The 24004-nt window shown below is 43.4% G+C and overlaps 1 protein-coding gene across 1 annotated transcript in view; it reads right to left on the bottom strand.

Moving 5' to 3' along the window:
• Positions 1 to 8025: 8025 nt before the first annotated feature.
• FER1L6 (fer-1 like family member 6) overlaps positions 8026 to 24004 on the bottom strand; it is a 125278-nt gene continuing 109299 nt past the window's right edge. The window contains exons 40-41 of the mRNA XM_047073811.1: positions 12103 to 12203; positions 8026 to 9930 (exon numbers count right to left, since the gene is read on the bottom strand). Of these exons, the coding sequence (XP_046929767.1) occupies positions 9747 to 9930; positions 12103 to 12203 (285 nt within the window). The 3' untranslated portion in view covers positions 8026 to 9746. The remainder of the gene's footprint in view (positions 9931 to 12102; positions 12204 to 24004) is intronic.

The following is a 24004-nucleotide window of genomic DNA, read 5'->3' as shown; positions in this document are numbered from 1 at the left end:
CTGTGCCTATATGTGCCCGAATCCTAAACTGATCCAGCTGAACTTCCGGAATATGCCAGAGGGAGGAAGGGGCCCTTGGCTATCTCCTAAGAGCCGTGGGTGGACTCTTAGGAGTTGTAAATGGTTCTGGTGAAGGAGCTCAGGAAAACCACAGAAATGACTCACCACTATCTGAATTTTGTTGGTTTTTTTTTAAATTTTTTTTTCAATATTTATTTATTTTTGAGACAGAGAGAGACAGAGCATGAACGGGGGAGGGGCAGAGACAGAGGGAAACACAGAATCTGAAACAGGCTCCAGGCTCCGAGCTGTCAGCACAGAGCCCGACGCGGGGTCGAACTCACAGACCGAGAGATCATGACCTGAGCCAAAGTCGGACGCTTAACCGACTGAGCCACCCAGGCGCCCCTGAATTTTGTTGTTTTATTGAAAGTATGTTGCATACAGTCAGCAAGCAGCTTCATTAAATCATCATAGACATCACAAAGGCTGGTGCAGGCGGAAAATTCATCATTCTCTAGGGAGAAAATAATCTATAATCCAGTATATTCTAATGTAATAGCTATTGTGTTGGGAACAGGAAGAGAGAATATGGTTTTAAAACCGAACAGAACTGCCTCGTAATTAGCTATGACTCCCTAATTTCTGATCGGTGAATTGGGAATAGTCATACCTGCATGTAGAAAGCGTTACTATTATTCCCCAATATCTGGTTCTCTACTTCTGAACACGGGAGGGGGCTGTAGTTCTCTGCTCTCTTGAAGTCGGGTTTGCCCACGTGATTGTTTTGGCCAATGAGCCCTGGGTGAAAGTCTCCTGTGTTATTTCCGAGTGGAAGCATTGACTAGTCAATGTTGGGGTCTCATCACACTGTTTTCCCTGACCCAGAAATCGTGGAATCAGTGTTGACATGGAGGGTCCCTATGGAATCCTGGGCCAACGTGTGGGTTGTTGCTCAGACCCAAAGCCACATCTGTGAGTGACAAAAACTATTCAGGTAAAACTCTGAGATTTGAGAGTGTGTGTTACCACAATACATTCCGGCCTATCCTGACCATAGACTCTTCACGGAGTCATCACCAGGATTCAAGAAGATTATGAAAATATCTAGTGCACTTGCTGCAATAAAGATCAGCTACCAGGGGTGCTACATATGAATGAAGCACAGAAAATACTCCATAGGTGAGGTTCCCAACACATGGTGCTGGGAAAACTGGATATCCACGTGCAAAAGAATGACATTGGATGCTTACTTAACACCGCATACAAAAATTAACACCGCATGTATCACAGCCCTAAATATAAGAGCTGTAACTCTAGACCTCTTAGAAGAAAACACAGAGGGAGAGCTGCAGAACACTGGATTTGATCGTGATTTCTTGGATAGGACACCAAAGGCATAGGCAACAAAAGAAACACAAGGCAACTTGGGCTCCATCAGAATTTTTAGAAATGTATGTCAAAGGACACCATGGACAGAGTGACAAGGCAAGTCATAGAACGAGAGAAAATATTTGCAAATCACACATCTGATAAAGGATTAATACCCGGAATGTCGAAAGAACCTCTTTTTTCTTTTAGTTTTTTTAAAGGTTCATTTACTTATTTATTTTGAGACACCGAGAGAGACAGAGAGAGAGAGAGCGCGAGCAGGAGTGGGGGAGGGGCAAAGAGAGCGAGAGCGAGAATCCCAAGCAGGCTCCACACTGTCCGCGCTGTCCTTGCTGTCCTTGCGGTCAGCGTAGAGCCCGACACGGGACTCAAACTCATGAACTGTGAGATCATGACCTGAGCTGAAGCCGAGAGTTGGCAGTTTGATTCAGCCACCCAGGCGTCCCAGAATGTAGAGAGAGCTTCTAAAACTCAACAACAGAAATCAACCCAGCTTAAAAATGAGCACAGGATGTGAACAGACATTTCTCCGAAGGAGATACACAAACGACCAATAACCACATGAAAACAAGGTAGGGAAGCTGGAGGGATTCCATTTTAGAAAGGCTCTGTCTCTGCTGTTTTTCCGCTAGGTTCCATGTACCCCTGTCCTATATTTTTCATCCAGCTAAAAGCCAAAGAATCTACGTTCCCGCTCCAAGGGGGAAGGAAGAGCGTTCGTCATTCTCTGAGTTTCTCCTAGGCCCCCAAACACCCGATAACATCTAAGAAGAACCAGATCCCAAACATGTTCTAGGACATTAGCTTCAAACAAACCTCAGCCAAGATTCCTGGAGGAACACGTTCCCTGGACCCTCTTCCAAATAACCCCCCAGCCCCAAGTGACGACAGGACTCATTCTCCTTTCCTTTCCGAGTCTCCCATTCTGTCTGGTATTTTCCGTCACACTTTTCGATAAACTCTGTTTTCACTTTCTCTGGCTCGTGTTTGGTTTCTATGCTGCGTGCGACCGAGGACCCTCTTGGCTGGTCCTGCAGGATCCCACTCTGGGTCCTTGGACCTGGCCTGCCAGCATCAAAAAGATACTGAATATCACCACTCATCGAGGAATTGCAAATCAAAACTGTGAGATATCACTTCGCACCTGCTAGGATGGCTATTATGAAAAAAAAGAAACTCAGAAAAATAACAAGTATTGTTGAGGATGTAAAGAAATTAGAGCTTTTGTACATAGCTGGTGGGAATATAAAAGGGGGCTGTCCTTATGGAAAACAGAAATGTAATTCCTCAAAAAATTAAACAGAGTATTATTATATGATCCAGCAATTCCACTACTGGGCATATCCTGCTCCCCTTCCAAAAAAAAAAAAAAAAAAAAACTGAAAGCAGGGTCTCAAAGAGATATTTGTATACTCGTTTTATAGTAGCAATTGTTCATAATGGCCAAAAGGCGAACGCAAGCTGAGTGTCCATGAATGGATAAACAAAAGTGGTCTCCACATACAGTGGAATGTTATTCAGCCTTACAGAGAAAGGGAATCCTGACACATAGTACAACATGGATGGACCTCGTAGGCTTTATATGAAGTGAAATACACCCGTCAAAAAAGGCCAATTCTGTATGATTTCACTTACATGAAGTAGTTAGACTCCTCAAACTCATAGAGACAGAAAGTAGAACGGTGATTGCCAGGGGCTGGGGGGGGGGGGGGGAGCACGGGAAGTCACTGTGTAATGGGAACAGAGTTTTAATTTTGCAAGATGAAGAATGTTCTGAAGGTAGGTGATGGTGATGGCTGTAGTACAATGTGAATGTATTCAATGCCACAGAACTGTATACTTAAAAATGGTTACAGGGCACCTGGGTGGCTCAGTGGGTTAAGCATCCGACTTCGGCTCAGTTCATGATCTTACAGTTCGTGAGTTCGAGCCCCGCCTCGGGCTCTGTGCTGACAGCTCAGAGCCTGGAGCCTGCTTCGGATTCTGTGTCTCCCTCGCTCTCTGCCCCTCCCCCACTCGCACTCTGTCTCTCTCTGTCCCTCTCAAAAATAAATGTAAAAGGAAAAAGTTTTTTTAATGGTTAAAATGTAGGGCGCATGGGTGGCTCAGGTGGTTAAGCATCCAACTCTTGATTTCAGCACAGGTCATGATCTCATGGTTGGTGAGACTCAGCCCCGCCTGGGACTCTGCACTGAGAGCACAGAGCCTGCTTGGGATTCTCTGTCTCCCTCTTTCTCTCTGCCCCTTCCCTGCTCATGCACGTGCATGTGCTCTCTCTCTCAAAATAAACAAATATAAAAAAAAAAAGTAATGGTTAATATGGTAAATTTTATGTTACATATATTTTACTAAAATGAAAAATAAGTAAATTTTTTTTAAAGGTGAGATTTAAGAGAAGCTCAGGAAGGAAAGGAAGGAACTTTCACTTGGAGATTCTAACTGCTCAATTTGGTTCTAAAATGCAGAGTTTCATGGCATGAAACTCTCCCTGGGGCTCAGCTCCAACTTGGAAAGAAGATAATATGTCTTCACAAGGGACAGTGGGTGCCTGGTCCTTCACTGCTCAGTGGTGAAGTGATTCAGACAAGGTCCTGGAATAAACTGTTGCCAATTCTGTAAGGTCAAGAAAAGCTTCTCTGTATCAGTTAGGATTTGGTTCAGCTGCATGTAACAATAAAAACTACTACCCCCAAATGTGGCTTTAGGAAGATAGAGGCTTGGTTTTGCTTTCATGTATAAAAGTCCGGACATAGTCCATATAGGAATGGTTTGGTGAGCCCACAATCAGCAGGGATTTGCACCTTTTCTACCTTTCTGCCCCACTATTCATGGTAGCTTCCATAGTCAAGGTTGCCTCATGATCCAAGATACCTGATAGAGCCCCAGCCATCACGCCACGCCCACAGTGCAGGTGTGATGAAGGAGGAAGAAGAGGCACAAAGGGTCTGCCAGCTGAGTCAACCCCCTTTAGTGAGGTTTCCTGTCACCCCACCCACGGAGCTATGCTCACGCAGCCTCAGCTACCCCCAACAGCAAGACACAGACAGACAGACGTCCTGCTTGAGCTTAGCACATAGCTGCCCTAGTACAGCTGGCCTTCTGTTACCAAGAAAGAAGGAGAAAATGGATATTTGGTATACAGCTAGTTTCTGGTATGATTAAGTTCCTTCTACCATGTCTGTTTCTTCACATCCTTAACTTCCAAATCTAAGTTCTATGCCTGTAAAGAGCTCAGTTAAGTGTCTGCATTGTTTTCTGCATTGGGGTTTCTCACCATCAAAAGTAGCAAAATGAGAAAAGAATGTGGAAAAGATCTGCGGTAGCATGAATGAAAGATGCGTTTACATTCCCTTACCATCAAACGCAGCGGTTCAAGTAAAAAAACGAGACTCCAACATGCATCCGTAATGCTGCATTGAACATACATGAAATATTTCAGGGATTGTGGCTGAACCCCCCAGGCATGGATGAACCGTAAAAAGTCATTGAGGAGTGTTCTGACTGGAGGCAGCCTCACCCACTTACACCAATCATTACGCAGCCTCTTGGAGAGCACAGAGCAGGGGGGCAGGAGGGAGAGGTGTGGGCTTGGAGTTTAGATTTGTTACACATGAGCTTGGTAATCTTGGAAACCCCAGGAGCTGTCTCCTTGTCTATGCAATGGGACCTTTGGGAGAATGAGTGAGAAAATATATGCATCACTTTGTAAACTGTAATAGCACTCAGCAAACATTAGTTGTCTGTTACTTAAATAGCGATCATTCGATCATTCGTTTGGATACTATGATATGGAAGACAACAGGTAAAAAGTGTTTCTCCACTTCCATCCACAGTAGAGAACCACCCCACCCCCCACCCCACATGCCCAAACTCCCACAATCCTACAAGATAGACATTGTCTGCATTTTATGTATCAGATTCGGAGTGCTGGGTAACTTGCCCAAGGTCACACAGCCTGTGCTCTGGTTTCCACACAATCATCTCAGCCTCCAAAGCCCATTTTCTTTCTCCCGGTAAGACTCAGAAGAAACGAGAGTGCTCTTTTCTCAAATGGCCCTTCGTAAATGAGGGAGGGTAGAGACACGAGTTAGCTCTTGACATGTGAGGAGCTGCTGCTGCATTAAAGAAAAGCTGAACTGGGGCGCCTGGGTGGCACAGCCGGTTAAGCGTCCGACTTCAGCCAGGTCACGATCTCGCGGTCCGGGAGTTCGAGCCCCGCGTCGGGCTCTGGGCTGACGGCTCAGAGCCTGGAGCCTGTTTCCAATTCTGTGTCTCCCTCTCTCTCTGCCCCTCCCCCGTTCATGCTCTGTCTCTCTCTGTCCCAAAAATAAATAAATGTTGAAAAAAAATTTATAAAAAAAAAAAAAAAAAAAAGAAAAGCTGAACTTTCCAGGCTGGTCTGGAAACTCCTGGGGCAGGGGTGGGGGCGGAAATTCGAGTCCTTCCCCTCCCAGCTCCTCCGAAGGTGCCTCATCCACTGTGCTTGAGAGGATTTTAATGAGTCGGGAAGCAGTTCTTCCTTTTTCCTGAGACAATTGTCACTTGAGAGGCTGAACAACAAATGGAAACATCTTATCAAGAGAGAAAAGCGTCTCCGGAGCCTCCTTCTTTCATGCACCATGATCATTCTGACTCTCCAGGCTCTGCTGAAATAACTTCCAAGTTCGAATGCATCACAATGCCTGTGTGATGCTCCATGTGGTAAACAAAATAAGAACTCCTCCCAAAACACAGTCCAAGTCCTCCTCCCCAGAATCTGTGAATATGTTACTTTCCAAGGTGAAAGGGTCTTTGCAGATGTGACTAAGGACCTTAAGCCTTGAGATGGGGAGATTTTCCTGATTACTTGGGTGAGTCGAATGTAATCGCATGCATCCTTAAAAGCAACAACTTGTCCAGCTATAGTCAGAGGGGGACGTGAGTACGGAAGAAAGGCACAGAGAGGTGTTACATCACTGATTTGAAGGTGCAGGAAGCAGCCACGAGCCAAGGAATGCAGGCAGCCTCTAGAAGCTGGAAAAGGCAAGGAGACAGATGGTCCCCTAGAGCCTCCAGGATGGAAGGTAGGTCTGCCGTCACCTGGATTTTAGTTCAGTGAGATCTGCGTCTTTCCCAATATTTTGCCCCGGTCAGTCCTTCAGTCTGTGATTATCCATGCGTGCGACTATTTGATCAATGTCTTCTCTCCATCAAATTCTGTGGTCCTTAAGAGCAGAGACTTACTTTATATGATTGTGTACTTTTGCATGCCCAGTTTTTTTTTTTCAGCGTTTATTTTTATTTTTGGGACAGAGAGAGACAGAGCATGAACGGGGGAGGGGCAGAGAGAGAGGGAGACACAGAATCGGAAACAGGCTCCAGGCTCTGAGCCATCAGCCCAGAGCCTGACGCGGGGCTCGAACTCACGGACCGCGAGATCGTGACCTGGCTGAAGTCGGACGCTTAACCGACTGCGCCACCCAGGCGCCCCTGCCCAGTTTAGATCATAGCATCAGGAGCGAGGACGGAGCTCAATAGTTGTCTTTTGCATGAATAAACACCAACCGGCCCCAGCTGTGAAGTCAGTCCTGTAATTTCCCACTTCCGTGTGTTTTAAGGGAAAGAGCAAGGAAAGTACCACACGTTTCAACTACTGGGGACACAGAATTGGAGATCTTATCCTGTGCGTTGTTTGGTGGTGGTGTTGCTGGTATCGATCTCGTTTTGCTTGGTTGGGGGAAAGGATTCACATGTTGTAAAAAAGAAAAAACAAACACATAAATAAAACTGCTCTGAAATGGACTTAAGCTGAAAAACTCTAATCTGTCAAATGAATACATTTCATCTTTTTTGAGAACGTAAATAGGGACTCAGGGCAATTTCTTGGGAAATGGGTTTTTGTCCTTGTTAATTTTTATTTTTAAACGGTAATATCTTTAGGTCCAGGGCCGCAAAATTAGGCCTAGAACATTATATTTTATTTGTTTTTTTACACCCAGGACAGGACGGGCTATAAGTGATAACCTATGTATAGAGCACCAGACACAGCCGACTCCAAAATTATCCTTGCCTGCCACTTCTCACGCATTTCTTATGATGCCATCTGATCTGCAAGTGTTTCAAATACTTCTGCTAAAGGCTTTTCAGCATTCAGACATCTTTGGGCATCAAAGCAAAGTTGATGAACTCCATTTAACTTTGAAGGATTTTCAATTTTTAGCTTGTGTGTGTGTGTGTGTGTGTGTGTGTGTGTTTGAACGATGTGCATTACTTTGTCAAAAGCTGACTTATCATTTTACTGCCCAGAATCCAGCAGAAAGTATAATACGTTATTTCTAGTTCTGTCCTAAAATAATGGTGTTCTTTTCCTTTTAAACAACACCGCAGATGTATGTTGTCCTTCTTCTTGAACCTCATCCGTGAAGCACATTCCTTACTCAGTGTTCTTATTGGATGCCCCATAATTTGAAGATAAAACCGTATCTTGAGGAGCTATTGGAATGTAAGATCCTTGGAGAAGGGGCTAGGTCTGTCTGATTTCTACCACATCCCCACTGCCCAGCACACAAAAGACACTCAACAACTATTTTTAAATCACCACATTTAAATCTATATTTATTAAAATTTTTATATTAAAAATAATGCATACTTATTTTAGAAGTTTTAGGAAGATACCGCTGCCTAATCACTGTTAACATTTTGGCATATTCCCCCAGGCTTTATCTATGCCTGTTTTCATATTTTCTTTTTATATCATGCCGTATGTGGGTTTGTAACTTATATTTTTTTTTTACTTACAATGTACTCAGTGTATACATTCCATGCCATCAAGTATTTTTGACTACACTGTTGCTGGTGCCTGTGTTATTCCATAGTAAGAATAAGCATGTTCTAGGAAATGCTGCCAGTGCCATAAATGCTCTATTTTTCATCCCTTCAGGAAAATAGGGCATTTTAGTTACTAGGCAGTGAGCACCTAGGGCCAGAATTTAATGAACGACACTAAGTCTAAAATCATGCAGAATATGCTTCAATCTTATTTTGACCAACCAGGAACATTCTAGAACGACTTTCCAAGTGGCAGTTAATATCCTACATTTTATAAGAGTGATACAGGTGCAAGACTATCTAAAGAAAACAGTAGCCCTGGTGCTTCTGGTGTGGAGCAGGAACCCCAATCCAGCCTCCTCAATACTGCCAAATGGCCCCTCGGGTTCACAAGAAGAAATGGCTGCCATATTTATTTGTGTATGAGGCCAAACACTCCCATCCCTTTGTTTCCTTATTTTAACTGAGAACACCAGCCCCTCACTTCCACTGCTTTACATGGGGTAGCAGATCTACATGGTGTACTTCGAAAATCAGAGGTTTCCTTTCAAAAAACTTGGCTCCATCTGACGAGCGTGTAGGATATTAATTTCTGGGACTGCTTTTGAAATTAATTTGTGCTTGAGTGTCATAATGGTACCTACTACATATGGTGGTTAGACTAAGTGCTAAATTGTGCCCAGGATGGTCATTCATATCATGGTCTTTGGGAATATCATATTTGGTGGCACTTAGATATCTGGCTGAAGAGAATTTCTACTGGTATCATGGAGGGCCACTCCCCTCCCCCAATGCATACTCACACAAAATTATATTTCATATTCATAAAATTCCCACTTGGAAATCGCCATAGAGCATAAATCCAAATGGGTTTCTCGAGAAGGCATTACTATGGAAAATATTCTTTTCAGTGTTGACTTTGATGGAAAACCAGCAACACCTCATCTCTAGATGGGAACTTCAGTAACAAAGTATTTTAGGTGATACAAAGTTTTCTCCAAGCCAGTTTCATGGCCTGAGTAAGTGAATGTGTTCTATAAACTATAAGGATTAAACGAGGTTAAGATATATGGGACAGGTTAAATGTCTAGTAATTTGCTAAAATGTTTTCAGTTTATTTGCTGTAAAAATTCTATTTAAAAAAAAAAAAAGTACTTTCAATAAATCTCAGACCCAGAATCAGATCTCTCAGAATAAAACCAATTGCGTAAAGAAAACATTCACCTAAGTCAATTTGAGGTCACCATTGATTACTCTGAGGCAAAGGAGTCATAATTTCAGGCTGCCCGTGGGTGGAAACATGGCTTAAGGCTCGTGAGTTTAAAAGGTGGTGGCAGGGGTTGAGGCAGGGAGGAAGGGCTCCTTTCCCATGTTCTCCAAGAAGGGCTGATCTGTGCTTAGAAAGAGGGACTGGTTCTTGGGCCTTTGGGTTCATTCCTTTAGCACCCAGCATGGGTGCCTGCACAGAGCACATGCTCTCACACATTTAGAAATGAGGAAGAAGAGAGAGTAAGTAGAATGGGAGGGTCTGGGTCCTCCAAGATTCTCTAGGAGCCCACGACGATCCTTCGGCTGATGGCTCCGGGCAAGGTATAGATGAAGAGGACCAGGAAGATGATGAGGACAATCAGAATGAAACCGACGATGATGTACTTTTTGTAATTCTTCCAGATGAGGTGGTACAGGCACTTGAAGGGGCTCACAAGCCAGGAGAAGGAGGTGTTTGGGCGGCTGCAAGGGAAGCAAGAGAAAATCAGGAAAGAGGCCATGATGTCAACACAGAGGATTCTCCAGACCTCGGGAAGTATTTCTGACTCTCACTTTCTAGAGGCCCACAAGGAGATGCCTGGGAATGGGAGAAGTCCATGTTGCCTCGAAGCAGGAGCAATCCAACATTCTGGGTGATAATGATTCCTGCATCACTTCAAAGCTTGGTCTGGAGGAGGGAAGAGTCTGACTACCCTCCGTCTGTCCAACCCTGACCAGCTCGAGCCCCACCTCTCCCAAGAGGCCCTCCTTGACCACTTTGGTCCCTAAAGATCCCCCTCCTTCCAAATTCCTGTCTCATCTATCACTTGACGTAGCTCCTTTTTGAACCTAGCATACCGGTCTTCTATACTCTGTTAATTATGAGTCTATGTGTTCTCCCTAAACAGATTGGAAGCTCTGAGAAGACAGAGCTTAGGTCTTACATTTCTTCAGTATTCTTCAAAGTGTTTTTTTAGTAGGTATACATTGTAGGAGCTCAACAAATAATTTTGAATTAATGAATAAGTACTCATTATGTTTCTAACACTATGATAGATCAAAAGTAGGTACAGAGAAGGGACCACTTGTCTTCAGATGCTTGGGGTCTCAGGAAGGGGAGGGAAAATACGATTTGAGAGAGTATTTTGTATACATATTTCATATCTACATATGTTTACTTTTTAAAGTGGGCTCCACACCCGACGTGGGGCTTGAACTCATGACCCTGAGATCAAGGGTCAGATGCTGTACTGATTGAGCCAGCCAGGTGCCCCAACATGTATTCAGTGTTTTTAAAAATTTTTTAGACACAGAGAGAGAGAGCATGTGCGAGTGGGGGAGAAGAGTTGGGGGGGGGAGAGAGAGAGAGAGAGAGAGAGAGAGAGAGAGAGAGAGAGAGAATCTTAAGGAGGCTCCATACTCAGCATGGAACCCAATATGGGGCTCCATCCCACAATCCTGGGATCATGACCTGAGCCAAAATCAAGAGTTGGATGTTTAACTGACTGAGTCACCCAGGCACCCCATATATTTACTTTAAAAAAAAATTTAGGGGCACCTGGGTGACTCAGTTGGTTAAGAGACCGACTTCGGCTCAGGTCATGATCTCACAGTTTGTGAGTTCAAGCCCCGCGTCGGGCTCTGTGCTGACAGCTCAAAGCCTGGAGCCTACTTCAGATTCTATGTCTCCCCCTGTCTCTACCCCTCCCCTGCTCATGCTCTGTGTCTCTCTGTCTCTCAACAGTAAACGCTAAAAAAAAACTTTTTTTAAATACGAAAATTTTTTAATGTTTTTTTGTTTAATTTTATTTTTGAGAGAGAGCACTTGAGCAGGGGAGGGGCAGTGAGAAAGGGGGACAGAGGATCCGAAGCAGGCTCTGTGCTGACAACAACGAGCCCAATGCAGGGCTTGAACTCACAAACCATGAGATAATAACCTGAGCTGAAGCTGGATGCTCAACCGACTGAGCTACCCAGATGCCCCTATATTTACTGTGTGTGTGTGTGTGTGTGTGTGTGTGTGTGTGTGTATTTACTTTTTAATTGATATGTAACCACGGATTAAACTGAATAGAGTAACCCTTTCTTCTAGTAATCCTACTTTTGGGAATTCATTTTAAAGTAGTAACTTATAAAAGGGAAATATTTTCATCATATTACAATCATGGAAAAAGAAAGAAGAAAATTTATCCAATTATGGGGTGGTAACCACGTCAGTTATGGGCATCAAATCTATAGAGTATTCCACAGGTATTAAAAAATCCTAATCATGACCACTATGGCAACAAAGCAAAACTTTGCAGCAAGGATAAATGAAACATTAGGACAATTGTGTATGTGTAACTTGAGAACAAGTAGAAAAAAACACATGTAGAATTCATATTCACATAAAAAAGAGTAGAAAAAATATACGAAATTATTCTAGAAACGCTTACGTGCCATTATTACAGAAAGGCACCCTCTCCATTTTCCGAACAGCCTGTATTGCTGTTAGAGTATTTCTCAATTATCGCAACAAAAAGCTACCTGGATTAGCTGCCTTCTTGCGGCTCAGTCCTGCCGGAGGGACCCTCTAGAGAAATGCCCCACCCTCGGCTATGGGGACTGCAAAGGGCCTTTCCCATTTCTGATGCTCTTACACACGACCCCACTCACTTGGGTTTGGCCAGGGGCTCTGGCTCCTTCCGGGCTTTTCCGACAGGATTTTTCTCAGCTTCTTCTGCCGTAACTAGGTGGAACTCGGCTTCAACCTTGCCCTGCACAAAGACAAAAGTTTCAGTTTCTAGTCACAAAGAGCTGCTGGGAGCAACGCCAACCTTCTAGAAGTGTACAGTGTGGGAGAATGCCAGGGAGTATTTTGACTATCCTGCTGCCTTAGTTTGAGAAAAATCGTTACCTTTCTGGTTCTGGGAGAAGCTATTTTTACGATGAACAGTGAAAGCTCTGAAATGATGATGCTGTTGAGTTTTGTGAAGGGAGAGGTCCCACCTGTACACATAAGACACATATATACTTGGTTGAATGTGCTATTTCATTTGTAATCGTTCAATCTGTATCTGATTATAGAAACCCAGTAGCAATTAGGGATGCCTGGGTGGCTCCACTGGTTAAGCATCTGACGCTTGGTTTCAGCTCAGGTCATGATCTCAGTTTCGTGAGTTCAAGCCCCGTGTCGGGCTCAGCGCTGACAGCATGGAGCTTGCTTGAGATTCTCTCTCTCTCTCCCTCTCTCTCTGCCCCTCACCCACTCACGCTGTTTCTGTCTCTCTCAAAAAATAAACTTAGGAAAAACCCAGTCGCAATTAGAAAGGGGACTAATTACTTAAGTGACAGAACCCTTTTGAATCTGCTACAATCCTTCTTCTCAGCTCTCCAGAGGAAATTGGTGGGTGTGGCCCTACATTTGCCAAATGGCTTTCTGTCATCCTTCATTGTTTCTGTTGTCTCCACAAATTGTTCCAGAATTATCCTTCTATTCTTGCACTTCCTCTTTCCTTCTCCTTCAGTAAGAATCAGCCCTTCTGGTTTGAAAATTGTCACGTGCTTCTTCAGAGTGCTGTGCCAGTTACTGGCACTGATCTAAGTCTTGGGTTATCAAAGGGTGAGACAGGACCACTGCAAAAGGGAAGGGTCATTCTTTCTTGTTCATTCAGTCATTCACTACTTTTGGGAACCCCCTGAATGTCAGGCACTGTTCTAGACAATGGGAACTTAATGATTAAGAAAAACAGGATCCTTGGGGCCCCTGGGTGGCTCAGTCAGCTAAGCATCCGACTCTTGATTTTGGCTTAGGTCATGATCTCATGATTCGTGAGTTTGAGCCCTGTGTTGGGCTCTGTGCTGACAGTGCAGAACCTGCTTGAAATTCTCTCTCTCCCTCTCTCTCTACCCTCCCTTGCTCTCTCTCTCTCTGTCAAAAAATAAATAAGCTAAAAAAATTTTTTTAAAGAAAAATAGGATCCTTGATCTCCTGGAGCTCCTGTTCGTGGTGAAGGAGACCTTACCTCTTCTCCTTCGGTTTTGTGGATTGAAATTCAAGGTAATAGGAGGGACACAGAATTGGTAGGGGACTGGAACATCATAGAAGAATTTTAGACCCACGCTTGTCATTAAAGTTTGTCTTTTGGAATTACATATGGATGGGGCATAACCTGATTTCCTATCCCAGTAAAAATATTTAAGGTTCTGATGAACCAATGGGCCTGTGTTAACTTACCTATTCACCCCCAAAATATCAGGACTCCTTAACAAGCAGGATGGTTGCTGGCACCCACAAAAATGTAATCATGGGATAAATTAGAGAGGAGTACTGTATCTGGAGTGGGGTTGAAGCCAGAGACGATAACCCAGAGAACAGGCAGTGGCACGGATGTCTGAATTAGTCAAGAAATGCAATGGGCTTATTACAAGTGAAGTCATGAGTTCAAATCTAGGTGGTCTCATCCATTCTTTAGACTACAACCCTGGCCCAACTCAGACCACATTACATGTCCTATGATCCGGAAATTTTCCGTAAAAGTATGTGTATATGTAGTCTCTCATTTCTGTTGACATACCTTGACCCCCCATAGGTAATGACTTGCACACATAGCTACTCAGGAAACACTTGAAAACCAGGGAAGAAGGAATATAAAGCTTCTGTCCATTCTAGTCACCCCACACCACTCTGCCTGTATCAACAGTAGAGTGATAATACTATAACTCGAACTGTGATTGCAATGCTTTATTGGATGCCCACTTGGCCTACGTCCTTTCAATTGATCCATCAACCCATCTCAGCAACAAGCAAAGTAGGTCTCCTTTTTATCGATGGAGAAATGAAGCAATGGAGATCAAATGACTTTCCCAAAGTCACACAGGCAATAAGCCAACCAACTGGAACTTGAACCGAGGTCTGTATGATGCCAAACCTCATGCTCTTTCCATGAGAGCAGGCTGCCTCCCAACTTCTTCATGGATTTGCCCGATAATTGGACTCAAAGTTTTACAAGGACTTTCCTAACTCTAACATAAGATGATTGGCTCATGGCTTCATAATTGTCACTTAAAGGCATTTGTCTTCTTGGGCCTCAGATTCCATACCTGTCAAATGGCCAGATGTGCTTTAATGCAAATTCTAGTTTTCATGAAAGACAGGAGCCCCTGCAAGGCTTGACGGCTGGAAGAAACCCAAGAGGCCAGCCTACCGCTCATGGCAGAGAGGTTTCCAATATGCAGAAAGGGCTTATTTCCAGAGGTCTTTCAGAGGTGACCTAATAAGCTCTACTGAGCAGTATATTTATATGCTAGGAACCTCATCCAAATCCTCTGTATTTGAGAGTCAGCTTAAGAGTTGCTAGCCAATTGCTGGGCTCCAGAATTTTGGTAGAGAGGACAAAAGTCAACCGTGGATAAGTTAGGACCAGAGTAAGAGGGTAAGAGGGTCACAGCTGCCTCTTCGTTGTGCACTGTTTAATAATCAGGCCAGCCACTGTGCTGTATAACTTGCATGGTGCTTCACAAGTACATTATTCCATTTAAACCTTCTGACAACTGGCAAAGTAGACAACATTTTTATTCCCATTCTATACCTGAGGAAACCAAGATGATGTTTGCTAACTTGTGTTACAAAGCCAGGATGTGCACCAAGGTGCTATGACACCAAATCGTATCCTCTGCTATTTAATGTGTCCAAGAGTCCCTTTTTTTGTGGAAGAAAAGAAACAAGCTATTTATAACACTGAATAAATGTGTCTTTTTTTTGAAATGTTCAAGAGAAGCTCCATCGTCACTGCCGTGGCCCAGGCATTATAACATGTTTTTGGCTTCCATCTAAGGGATGACCTTGGGTAGCATAAGGATTATTACAGTGTAGCATAGCATAGCATAGTGTAAAAGCTGAGTGAAATAGGATTTGGGACAGACAGATCGGCATTTGACGCTCGGCTCTGTCATTTGCTAGCTGTGCTCCCTTGGGTGAGTTACGGGCTTCCAACTCACTGTCCTGAGATGTTACCCACAGACTTGCTTTGAAAAATGAATGAAATAACACATATAGAGTGTTCAACCTGGTGTCTGGTAAATAGTAAACTCTTAAAAAATTATAGTTGCTACCTTCAACACTATTTCATGGATGGAAACACATAATTTGATAGGAAACATCTTCTCCCCCATAGAAAACACCCAGAGAAAATCCAGATTCCCACAGAGGGAAAGATGCAAAGAAAATTGAAGCAGAGAATATGAAATTAATTCTGCCCTAGGCACAGAAGTCATTGGTTATTATCACGAAGAGCCTTGCCCCCACTTACCCACCCTGCTCGAGTGGTCACAGAGCATTTTTTCTGATATCACACAGGCAGCAGGAAGAAAGTGTTTACTGACATATTCTGCTAAATGCCACTCCTCATTCCATATCTCTCCACACACAGGGTTCCCAGTTTTATTTTAATTATTGACATTCAACCAAGCACCAAGGAGAGGTCTTAAGCTAATAATAGCCTCCAAATGTAATTTTCAATCAGAGCTAGAAAAAAAAATGGACAGCTTGAGAGACTATCTGTTAACCTAATGACATCTATGGATGGAAGAAAATGATAAGGAAAGGTCCTGAAAAGACTGGATTGGTTGTACTGAGTGTGTTATTTATGGACTTCAAACTTCACTGAGCTCAGAGAGTGGATGCCCTGGGAGGGGTGGGGTCCTTTAGGTCAGACATGCCTTCTTCACCAATAATGATTGCTTATTAAAGCACAGCTCTTGGGGCACCTGGGTGGCTCAGTGGGTTAATGGTCAGACTCTTGATTTCAGTTCAGGTCATGATCTCATGGTCGTGAGATCGAGCCCCACGTCAGGCTCTGTGCCGAGCCTGGAGCTTGTTTGGGATTCCCTCCCTCCCACTTTCTCTGTCCCTCCCCCACCCCACTTGCACTCTTTTTCTCAAAATAAATAAACATTTTTTTAAAACCACGACTTTCACTGGTATGAGCTAAAGCATTTTCATACGTTAATGGTGGGGATGTGTGTGGCAAAGTCCTTTAGGGAGAGGAACACACACATGTATACATACATGTATATGCACACATATATGCATGCATACATGTAATGTCCATGTAAGTGTGTGTATATTACCTCAAATAATCATACTCTAGAAATGCCATTTGTGGGCAGGTAAATTAAGAAAATAATTCAAAACTCAGAAAAAGCTTAACATGCAAAGCACAGTCATTATTCTGTTGGATGTTCAAACTGTCCTATTTGTCACAAGGATACGTCCCAGGCTCATCTTGTGTTCTATCTGTCCTAGACCTGGAGTCAGCCAAAGATACCTGGTTCTGTCAGTAGAGACGGGTATTTAGAAACCAGGATCCAATTGCTAGAAGTCTTCTTACTACTCGGTGATTTCATTTCTAGGTCCTTTGCAGAACTAGAAAAAATATTTTTAAATACGTAAGTCCATAGTGATACCAGGGGAAAAAGATGCAAGGGGGAAAAATAATCTCATTTTTTGGTTTCTCTTGAACCGATCCTTGATTCTAAAATGTGGTAATTGATGAAGAGAATTAAACATTTATCCTGTCTTTTTTTTTTTCTCGAAGAGGTGGTGACTATAATTTATTTCCATTTGTTGAGAGAAAGCTCTTCTTAACAGATGAATTCTTTTTTATGAATATAATTTATTGTCAAATTGGCTTACATACAACGCCCAGCGCTCATCCCAACAAGTGCTCTCCTCAGAATTCTTACTAATAAATGGAAAAAGAATGATAGAATTAGACACATAGAAAGATGATAGGGATATATTGATAGATGGCTGGCTGGGTGGGTGGATACCTAGATAGCTAGATGATAGACAGACAGGTAAATAGAGATGGATGGATGGATGGATGAAAGGAAGGAAGGAAAGAAAGAAGGAATGGGTAAAGAAGGAAGAAAGGATTAGAAAAATCATTTTGCAACACTAATGAAATAATCAAGATCACCATTGGGTGAAAGGTGGTGGCAGGACAGTAATTTCCCACAGTACTAAAGTGTCACCCATTGGTTACTTGCTAATTGCAAAGAGGAAAATGTACCTTTACAATGAAGAGATCTCATGGTTACCAACGTGACCAAGTGAGCAAACGCAGCATCACCACTAGTGAGGCCATCTGAGGGCATGTGCCTCCTGGCATGATTCAATATGAAATAAACAGTATCAGGTCTTAAGTATTACCAAAAATGTTTAACCTGAACCTGATAATGCCATTATACCTAACTTCTAGTTCATAAGAAATGTAGGGTCAGAGAATAAGATAAGCTTCATCATGAGAAAACAATGGGGCAAGACAGGCCTATTTTCATCAAATAGGTAATGTCACGGGGACAAAAATGGTGGGAGACTGTTCTAAGACAAAATAGACCAAAGCAACACATGAATTATGACTGGATCTGTTTTGAAAAAAGAAAGAACTATAAAATACATTTTGAGGGTAATAGGGTATCCTCCTTATAGCTGGAAAAATGAATACGGTATAGATTTCAGATTAGGTAATAATTATTAATTTCTTATATGTGATGATGGCACTGTGGTTATGGACAAGAATGACCATATCCTTAGGCGATGCATGCTGAAGTATTCAGGAATTGTTAAAAAGAAAACCACAGGCCCATAGGTTAAGACCCATGTCAACAAGTCAAGACTTAATATGTCCCTCACTATAGTCCCCTCCCCAACCCAGGAATTTAACCTTCAATCAGCTAATATGGAATTTCAATCTGGAAATTTATTGATAGACCCCCTTTGGTTCCTCTTAGGAGGGCACCTTGCCCAAATAATGCATTTCCTGCTAACAAATTCCTTTCTTTATGCCCTCTCTTTGCCTTTAAAAACCTTCCTTTTGTTTAAGTTGGGGGAGTTCCCCTACTTGTTAGATGGACACGAACCTATTCATGAATTGTTTAATAAAGCCAATTAGATCGTTATATGTATCTGTTTGAATATCTTTTTTAACAAGGTATAGTGTTGGAATGTCTACAATTTACTCTCAAATGGTTCAGCCAATAAGTACATGCGTGTGTGGAGAGGAGAGAAGGTGAGACTATATACTCACATATATAGACAAAATCGGTACAGCGAAGTATTAACAAGTGTTGAATCTAGGTGGTGGATATGTGGTCGATCACTGTCCTATTCTTTCAACGTTTCCACATGCTTCACTTTTTTAAATGAATAAATGTTGAAGAAAAACACAAAGATTAAACTATATTGAGCACTTCTCTTTTGAGAATACACAGTTGATAATAACACTGATAATACAATGTAGGGGAATGCTCAATAGGACATCAAGCCCCCCCACAAAGACACTATTTTTCATATGGAATGATCACTACTATGTAAAATTGACCAAAATCCACACAAATTGGGAATAACCAAGACATTGGCAATAGCTTTCTTTGGGTTGTGTGCATGTGGGTACTATTTCTTCCCTTCTACATTCTTGTGTCTTTTAAATTTCCTATAAATGCATATTACCTACTCTGTCTTAAAATAATCTTCACATGAAAATACCCACTCTGCTCCTAGAGAATCTGAATTGGTTACATACTATTTAGATGATCTGTGTGTCTACCACCTCCTCGGCTAAGCTGTGAACTTCTGGATGCCAGGAATTTGTCTTATTCATTGTTGAACCTTTACCGTCTAGTGAATGAGCATGTGGCTATCGTAGCTACTGACAATTGTTTTCACGCTAAACTAGAAACACAGAAACCTCCCTTTTAATTTTTTTTAAATATGAAATCTATTGTCAAATTGGTTTCCATACAACACCCAGTGCTCATCCCAACAGGTGCCCTCCTCAACGCCCATCACCCACCCTCCCCTGCCTCCCACCCCCCATCAACCCTCAGTTTGTTCTCAGTTTTTAAGAGTCTCTTATGTTTTGGCTCCCTCCCTCTCTAACCTCTTTTTTCTTTTTTTCCTTCCCCTCCCCCATGGGTTTCTGTTAAGTTTCTCAGGATCCACATAAGAGTGAAAACATATGGTATCTGTCTTTATGTGGATCCTTTTAGCTTTAGTTGTTCGTGTTCTTGAGACTTAGCTGGGCTATTTAGCAGTCAATTTACAGGATTAACCTGTAAAAGAAACTTCTTGATCTTCATCTTCTAAAGAAGTGATTTCTTCAAAGGTTGCTTTTAGTAGGATAACACATACAATGCAACAGTACAATGTGTCTCATGAAGCACCTGTTCAATACACATTCCCCTCGTCCCAAGGGCACCCCTTCTTTGGAAATCCCACCTGGAGATGTTCTTCTTACTATAAGGACAGCCAAATTCCACACTAGGAGCTTTGTGATCCAAATGTCTAAATTACACTGCCTGAGTGTACAGATAAGCAGCTTTAAAAATAAGCCTGGCAGGTGGCAGGGGCTGTAAGCAAATCCCTGCTGGGCAGCTGGTGACTGGAATGGAACGGTGACCTCCTGACTGCTGCCTTCAGGAGGGGGGGGTGGGGAAGTTCAGAAGCAGAGGGTGTCCATGCTAGAAAGGCACCTTGCAGGCACCCAGTTCAACCCACTCCTTTTACAGACGTGGGAACTGAGACTCAGAGACGGAAGGACCTCAGGACGTGGTGGACCCCAACAGAGGTTTTCCATTTCGCCACTTTACTCCCAGCTGGTCCAGCTCCCTGCCACACAGGGAGGGGGCTACTGGTTTAGCTTCCTCGGTGTGGTTACTGGTTCCTTTAGGAAGTTACTGGTTCCTTTAGGGAGAGAGAGGACGAGGGGCAGCTGGGTTATACCCGGGATTGTGGGCTTCCGGGTGGGTGGGGTTGAAGTCAATTCTCATTTTCCTTTTAGGATGTGTAAGGACAAAACCAAATTAAAAATTAAAAATAAGAGGCTTACCATTCCCTGTGGAAAGTAAAGGAAAAGATTTCCCTCTCCTTTTTCTAAGAGCATCACTGTAGAAACTGTAATTGTAAGCCCTTTCACCTCTCTTTGAGGTGGGTATAAATCCTCTTAAATACTAGATAGGCTCTTTGTCTTTAACACCCAGGAACTGCCTTTCCCGAAGACCTGGGAGCCATCTCTTTGAAAATTACACATCAAGGGGGACAGCACCCCTCCCACCCAGTTTCTGTGGGTGCCCGTCTCCAAGTTGCCTGTTTGAGGCTGATTCCCTAGTTTTGGGCCCCCCCTCAATATTCTCCCTTATCTGGTCACACAGGATGCCCCACTTCTAGCTACTCCGCCTGCCAACCACCTCCAAACAGAGCAAACCTGAACCCTTCTCTTTTTTCCATCAGAAAGCTTCCCTACTCCCCTGTCTCAGAATCTCCATCAAACCTGGATGATGGTAGCTGACTCTTGTCATAGCAAAGCTCTAAATAAAGAGCCTGTTCTCATTCAGTAGGTCTTCGTTTCTTTTCACGGTTCTAAACACTTGATGTATATGGACTCATTTATCTGCTAAAACCCCATGAGATACGTATATATTATGAATCCCCACTTTGGAGATATGGAAGCTGAGGCACAGAGAGATTAAGTAAGTTGCCTCATGTCACACAGCTAGTTAGGAGAGGACAGGATTCAAACCTAAGCTGTTTTTACAATCTTTGGTCTTAACCACTGCATAATACTTAATGCAGTCTAGAAAAACAGACTCGCACAACCTCAACACCCCTACATCCATTCTCCATATGTCCTCAAACAACCTATCTGTATCCTCTGAACCTCCCACCATTAAAGCCTTCCTCTCTTTTCTCTTCTTTGGCACATTATCCTCTGGTCTCTACAGTGACACTTAGCCTTACAAGTAATGTGTGCTGATGTATTTATTCTCAAAGAGGATTTGTTGAACACTTTCTATGTGCTCAGTACGCTGAATAAAAAGAGAAGGAAGTCATATAATCTCTTTGATTGTTGGGTCAGTGTTGTAATTGTTTCTGAATTGATTGATTCGTTCAGCAAAAATTTACTGAGCATGTACTATGCGCCAGAAACCACGTTAGACCCTAAAACTTCTGAAAAGGAACAAAAAGAGAAAGCACAGTCTCTGGGCTCAGGTTGCTCCCAGCAGAGGAACCGTGACACATACAGACAATTGCAAATCTGTGTGACCAGAGCTCTGGAAGCATGAAGGCGGGCAAGCCTGTTCCCAGCCAGGGTATCGGGGAGGCTTCCCAGAGGGAGGTGACTGCTCAATGGAGTCTCAAAATATGTAAGGAGGAGGAGTTTTCCCCGAGAAGAAGGGAGCCAAGGCATTGGAGGCAGAAGCACCAGCTGACACAAGAGCAAGGGTATGGGACCGAACAGGGAGCGGCTGGGGAACGAGAGTCGCTGAGGGTGGCTGGCGCAGTTTGAGGGTAGGAGTGAAGGTGGAATTATGAAGGCTTCCAGAGTCTACACATGCTGTCTCCACTAGCTTATCCCCACTCGCTCCACACTGCGTGCTAACCTGTGTCAGTCCTCACCATTCTGCCAACACCACCTTTTGTTTATTTATTTGAGAGAGAGAGAGCAAGCAAGGGAAAGGTGGGACGGGGGGGAGGGGGGGGGACAGAGGATCTGAAGCAGGCTCTGCAAGGACAGCAGCAAGCCCAATGCGGGGCTCAAACTCATGAACCCTGAGATCATGACCTGAGCCAAAGTCAGACACTCAACCAACTAAGCCACCCAGGCGACCCGGGTCTTGCTTTTTAAATATTGAGATATGATTCCCATACCATACAGTTCACCCTTTTGCAGTGCACAATAAAGTAGATCTTAGTATAATCACAAAGCTGTACAGCCATCAGCACTAATTCCAGAACATTTTTATCACCCCCCAAAAGAAATCTGTGCCAGTTAGCAGCCACTCTGCATTCCCCTTCCCTTCAGCCCCTGGCAACCACCAATCTACTTTCTATGGGTTACCTATTCTGGACATTTCCCATAAATAGAATCATGTTGTATGTGGTTTTTCGGGACTGCCTTCTTTCACTGAGCATGTTTTCCAGGTCCATCCATGTTGGAGGCTGTATCAGCACTTTCTTTCTTTTTATGGCTGAATTATGTTCCATTGTATGGCTGTATCACCTTTTGTTTATCCATTTATGAGTTGAGGGACCTTTGGACATTTCCACTCTTGGGCTATTGTGAATAGTGCTGCTATGAGCCTTTACAACACTCCCTTTCAAAAGGTCGCCATGACCTCCAGGTTGCTAAATCCAATGGACAACTCTCTGCTTTTTATATGACCACTCAAGGGCATCTGACACAGTAACCCAACTGTCCTTCTCCAAAGAGTCTCTTCTCCGGGTTTATGTTTCAGGTACATTTTTATCATTGTCTTCCTACATTTCTGCCTACTTCTTCTCCTTCTCCAATTGTGACCTTCTCCCACTCACTGTCCATATAAACAGCGAGGACTTGTGTTTCCTGTGCCATTCAGATCCTCTCACCTCCCTGACCATTCAGTGGCTTCCCATTGCTCTGAGAATAAAACCCAAACTTTTCAATATGGCGTCGTGGTCTGCATGATCCGGCTCTGGTCTCCCCTCTGCTGCACCCTCACTCCTCCCCATGCTCTGCTCATGGCGGGGTCAGGGGAGGGAGGAGGGTTGGTTGGTTTTATTTGAGCTTCTCCCTCTCACCAAACTTATTCTCACCTCAGGGCCTCTGCCTGTGGTGTCTACTTGGTAACACATTTCCTTCTGTGTTTTTTCTGACGGAAAACTACTACTTTTCCTTCTTCAGACTTCAACCTAAAAGTTTCACAGTCACAGAAAGGCCTCCAACCACCATACAGAGTGCGAATACCTGCAGTGGATATGCTTTAATTCAGCATGTTGTTTCCTCCCCGGTCCTTGTTAAGTATCTGATTTCTTGGTGTGCCTGTGAGTGATTGCATTTGTGTGTGTCAGTCTTTGATGCTGGACTGTAAGCTCCATGCTGGCAGAGACTGTGTCTGTTATTACTCATATTTTATTCCCAGGGCCTATCACTTAATAGATGCTCAATAAATATGTGTTGCATGAAATGAAAGAAGTAAGTGACACAGAAACTAAAAGAGAGTCAACTAGGGTCAAATGAAATAACAGAAGGGATCTGAACGTACTTGGCAAACTCTAAAGGGCTATAAAAATGGAATAAATGACTGCCATTATGTAATCATGCATACATAATTACTGTCAATTATTTTATAGAAGCAGCAATTATGTCAAAACACACGAATTTATATTTGGGGACTTGGCATTTCCCAAACTCATACCGCACTCTGGCAACTCTAACTGGTGGGCAGGTAGCCTTCCATGTGGGGAGACTTGGTGCCTCCATGCTGCACCCCTCATGGTTCCTCTACTTGAAGTAGTTATCTACCCTCTTCTTCATCAAGAAAGTACCTTGTCGTCATCCTTTGTTCTTGAAAAACTGATGCTCTGCTTGACCCTCGACATCCTCAAAGAGAATCAGGTTCCCTTCCTCCTCTCTTTTCCTTCCCTGGGTCATACACACTCTGACTACTTCATGCACGATGGGGTTGTTAACGCATCCGTCCCTCTCGCTAGACTCTGAGCTGGTTGAACATAGTGGCCATGCTTCCTCTATTTCTG

The sequence above is a fragment of the Lynx rufus genome, unplaced genomic scaffold (genome assembly GCF_022079265.1).
Source record: "Lynx rufus isolate CCGP_SWC_20201006 ecotype Redwood Valley unplaced genomic scaffold, mLynRuf1.p SCAF_12, whole genome shotgun sequence".
Lineage (NCBI taxonomy): Eukaryota > Metazoa > Chordata > Mammalia > Carnivora > Felidae > Lynx > Lynx rufus.
Note: the sequence above shows the minus strand (reverse complement) of the source record. Positions and strands in the feature narration are given on the sequence as shown.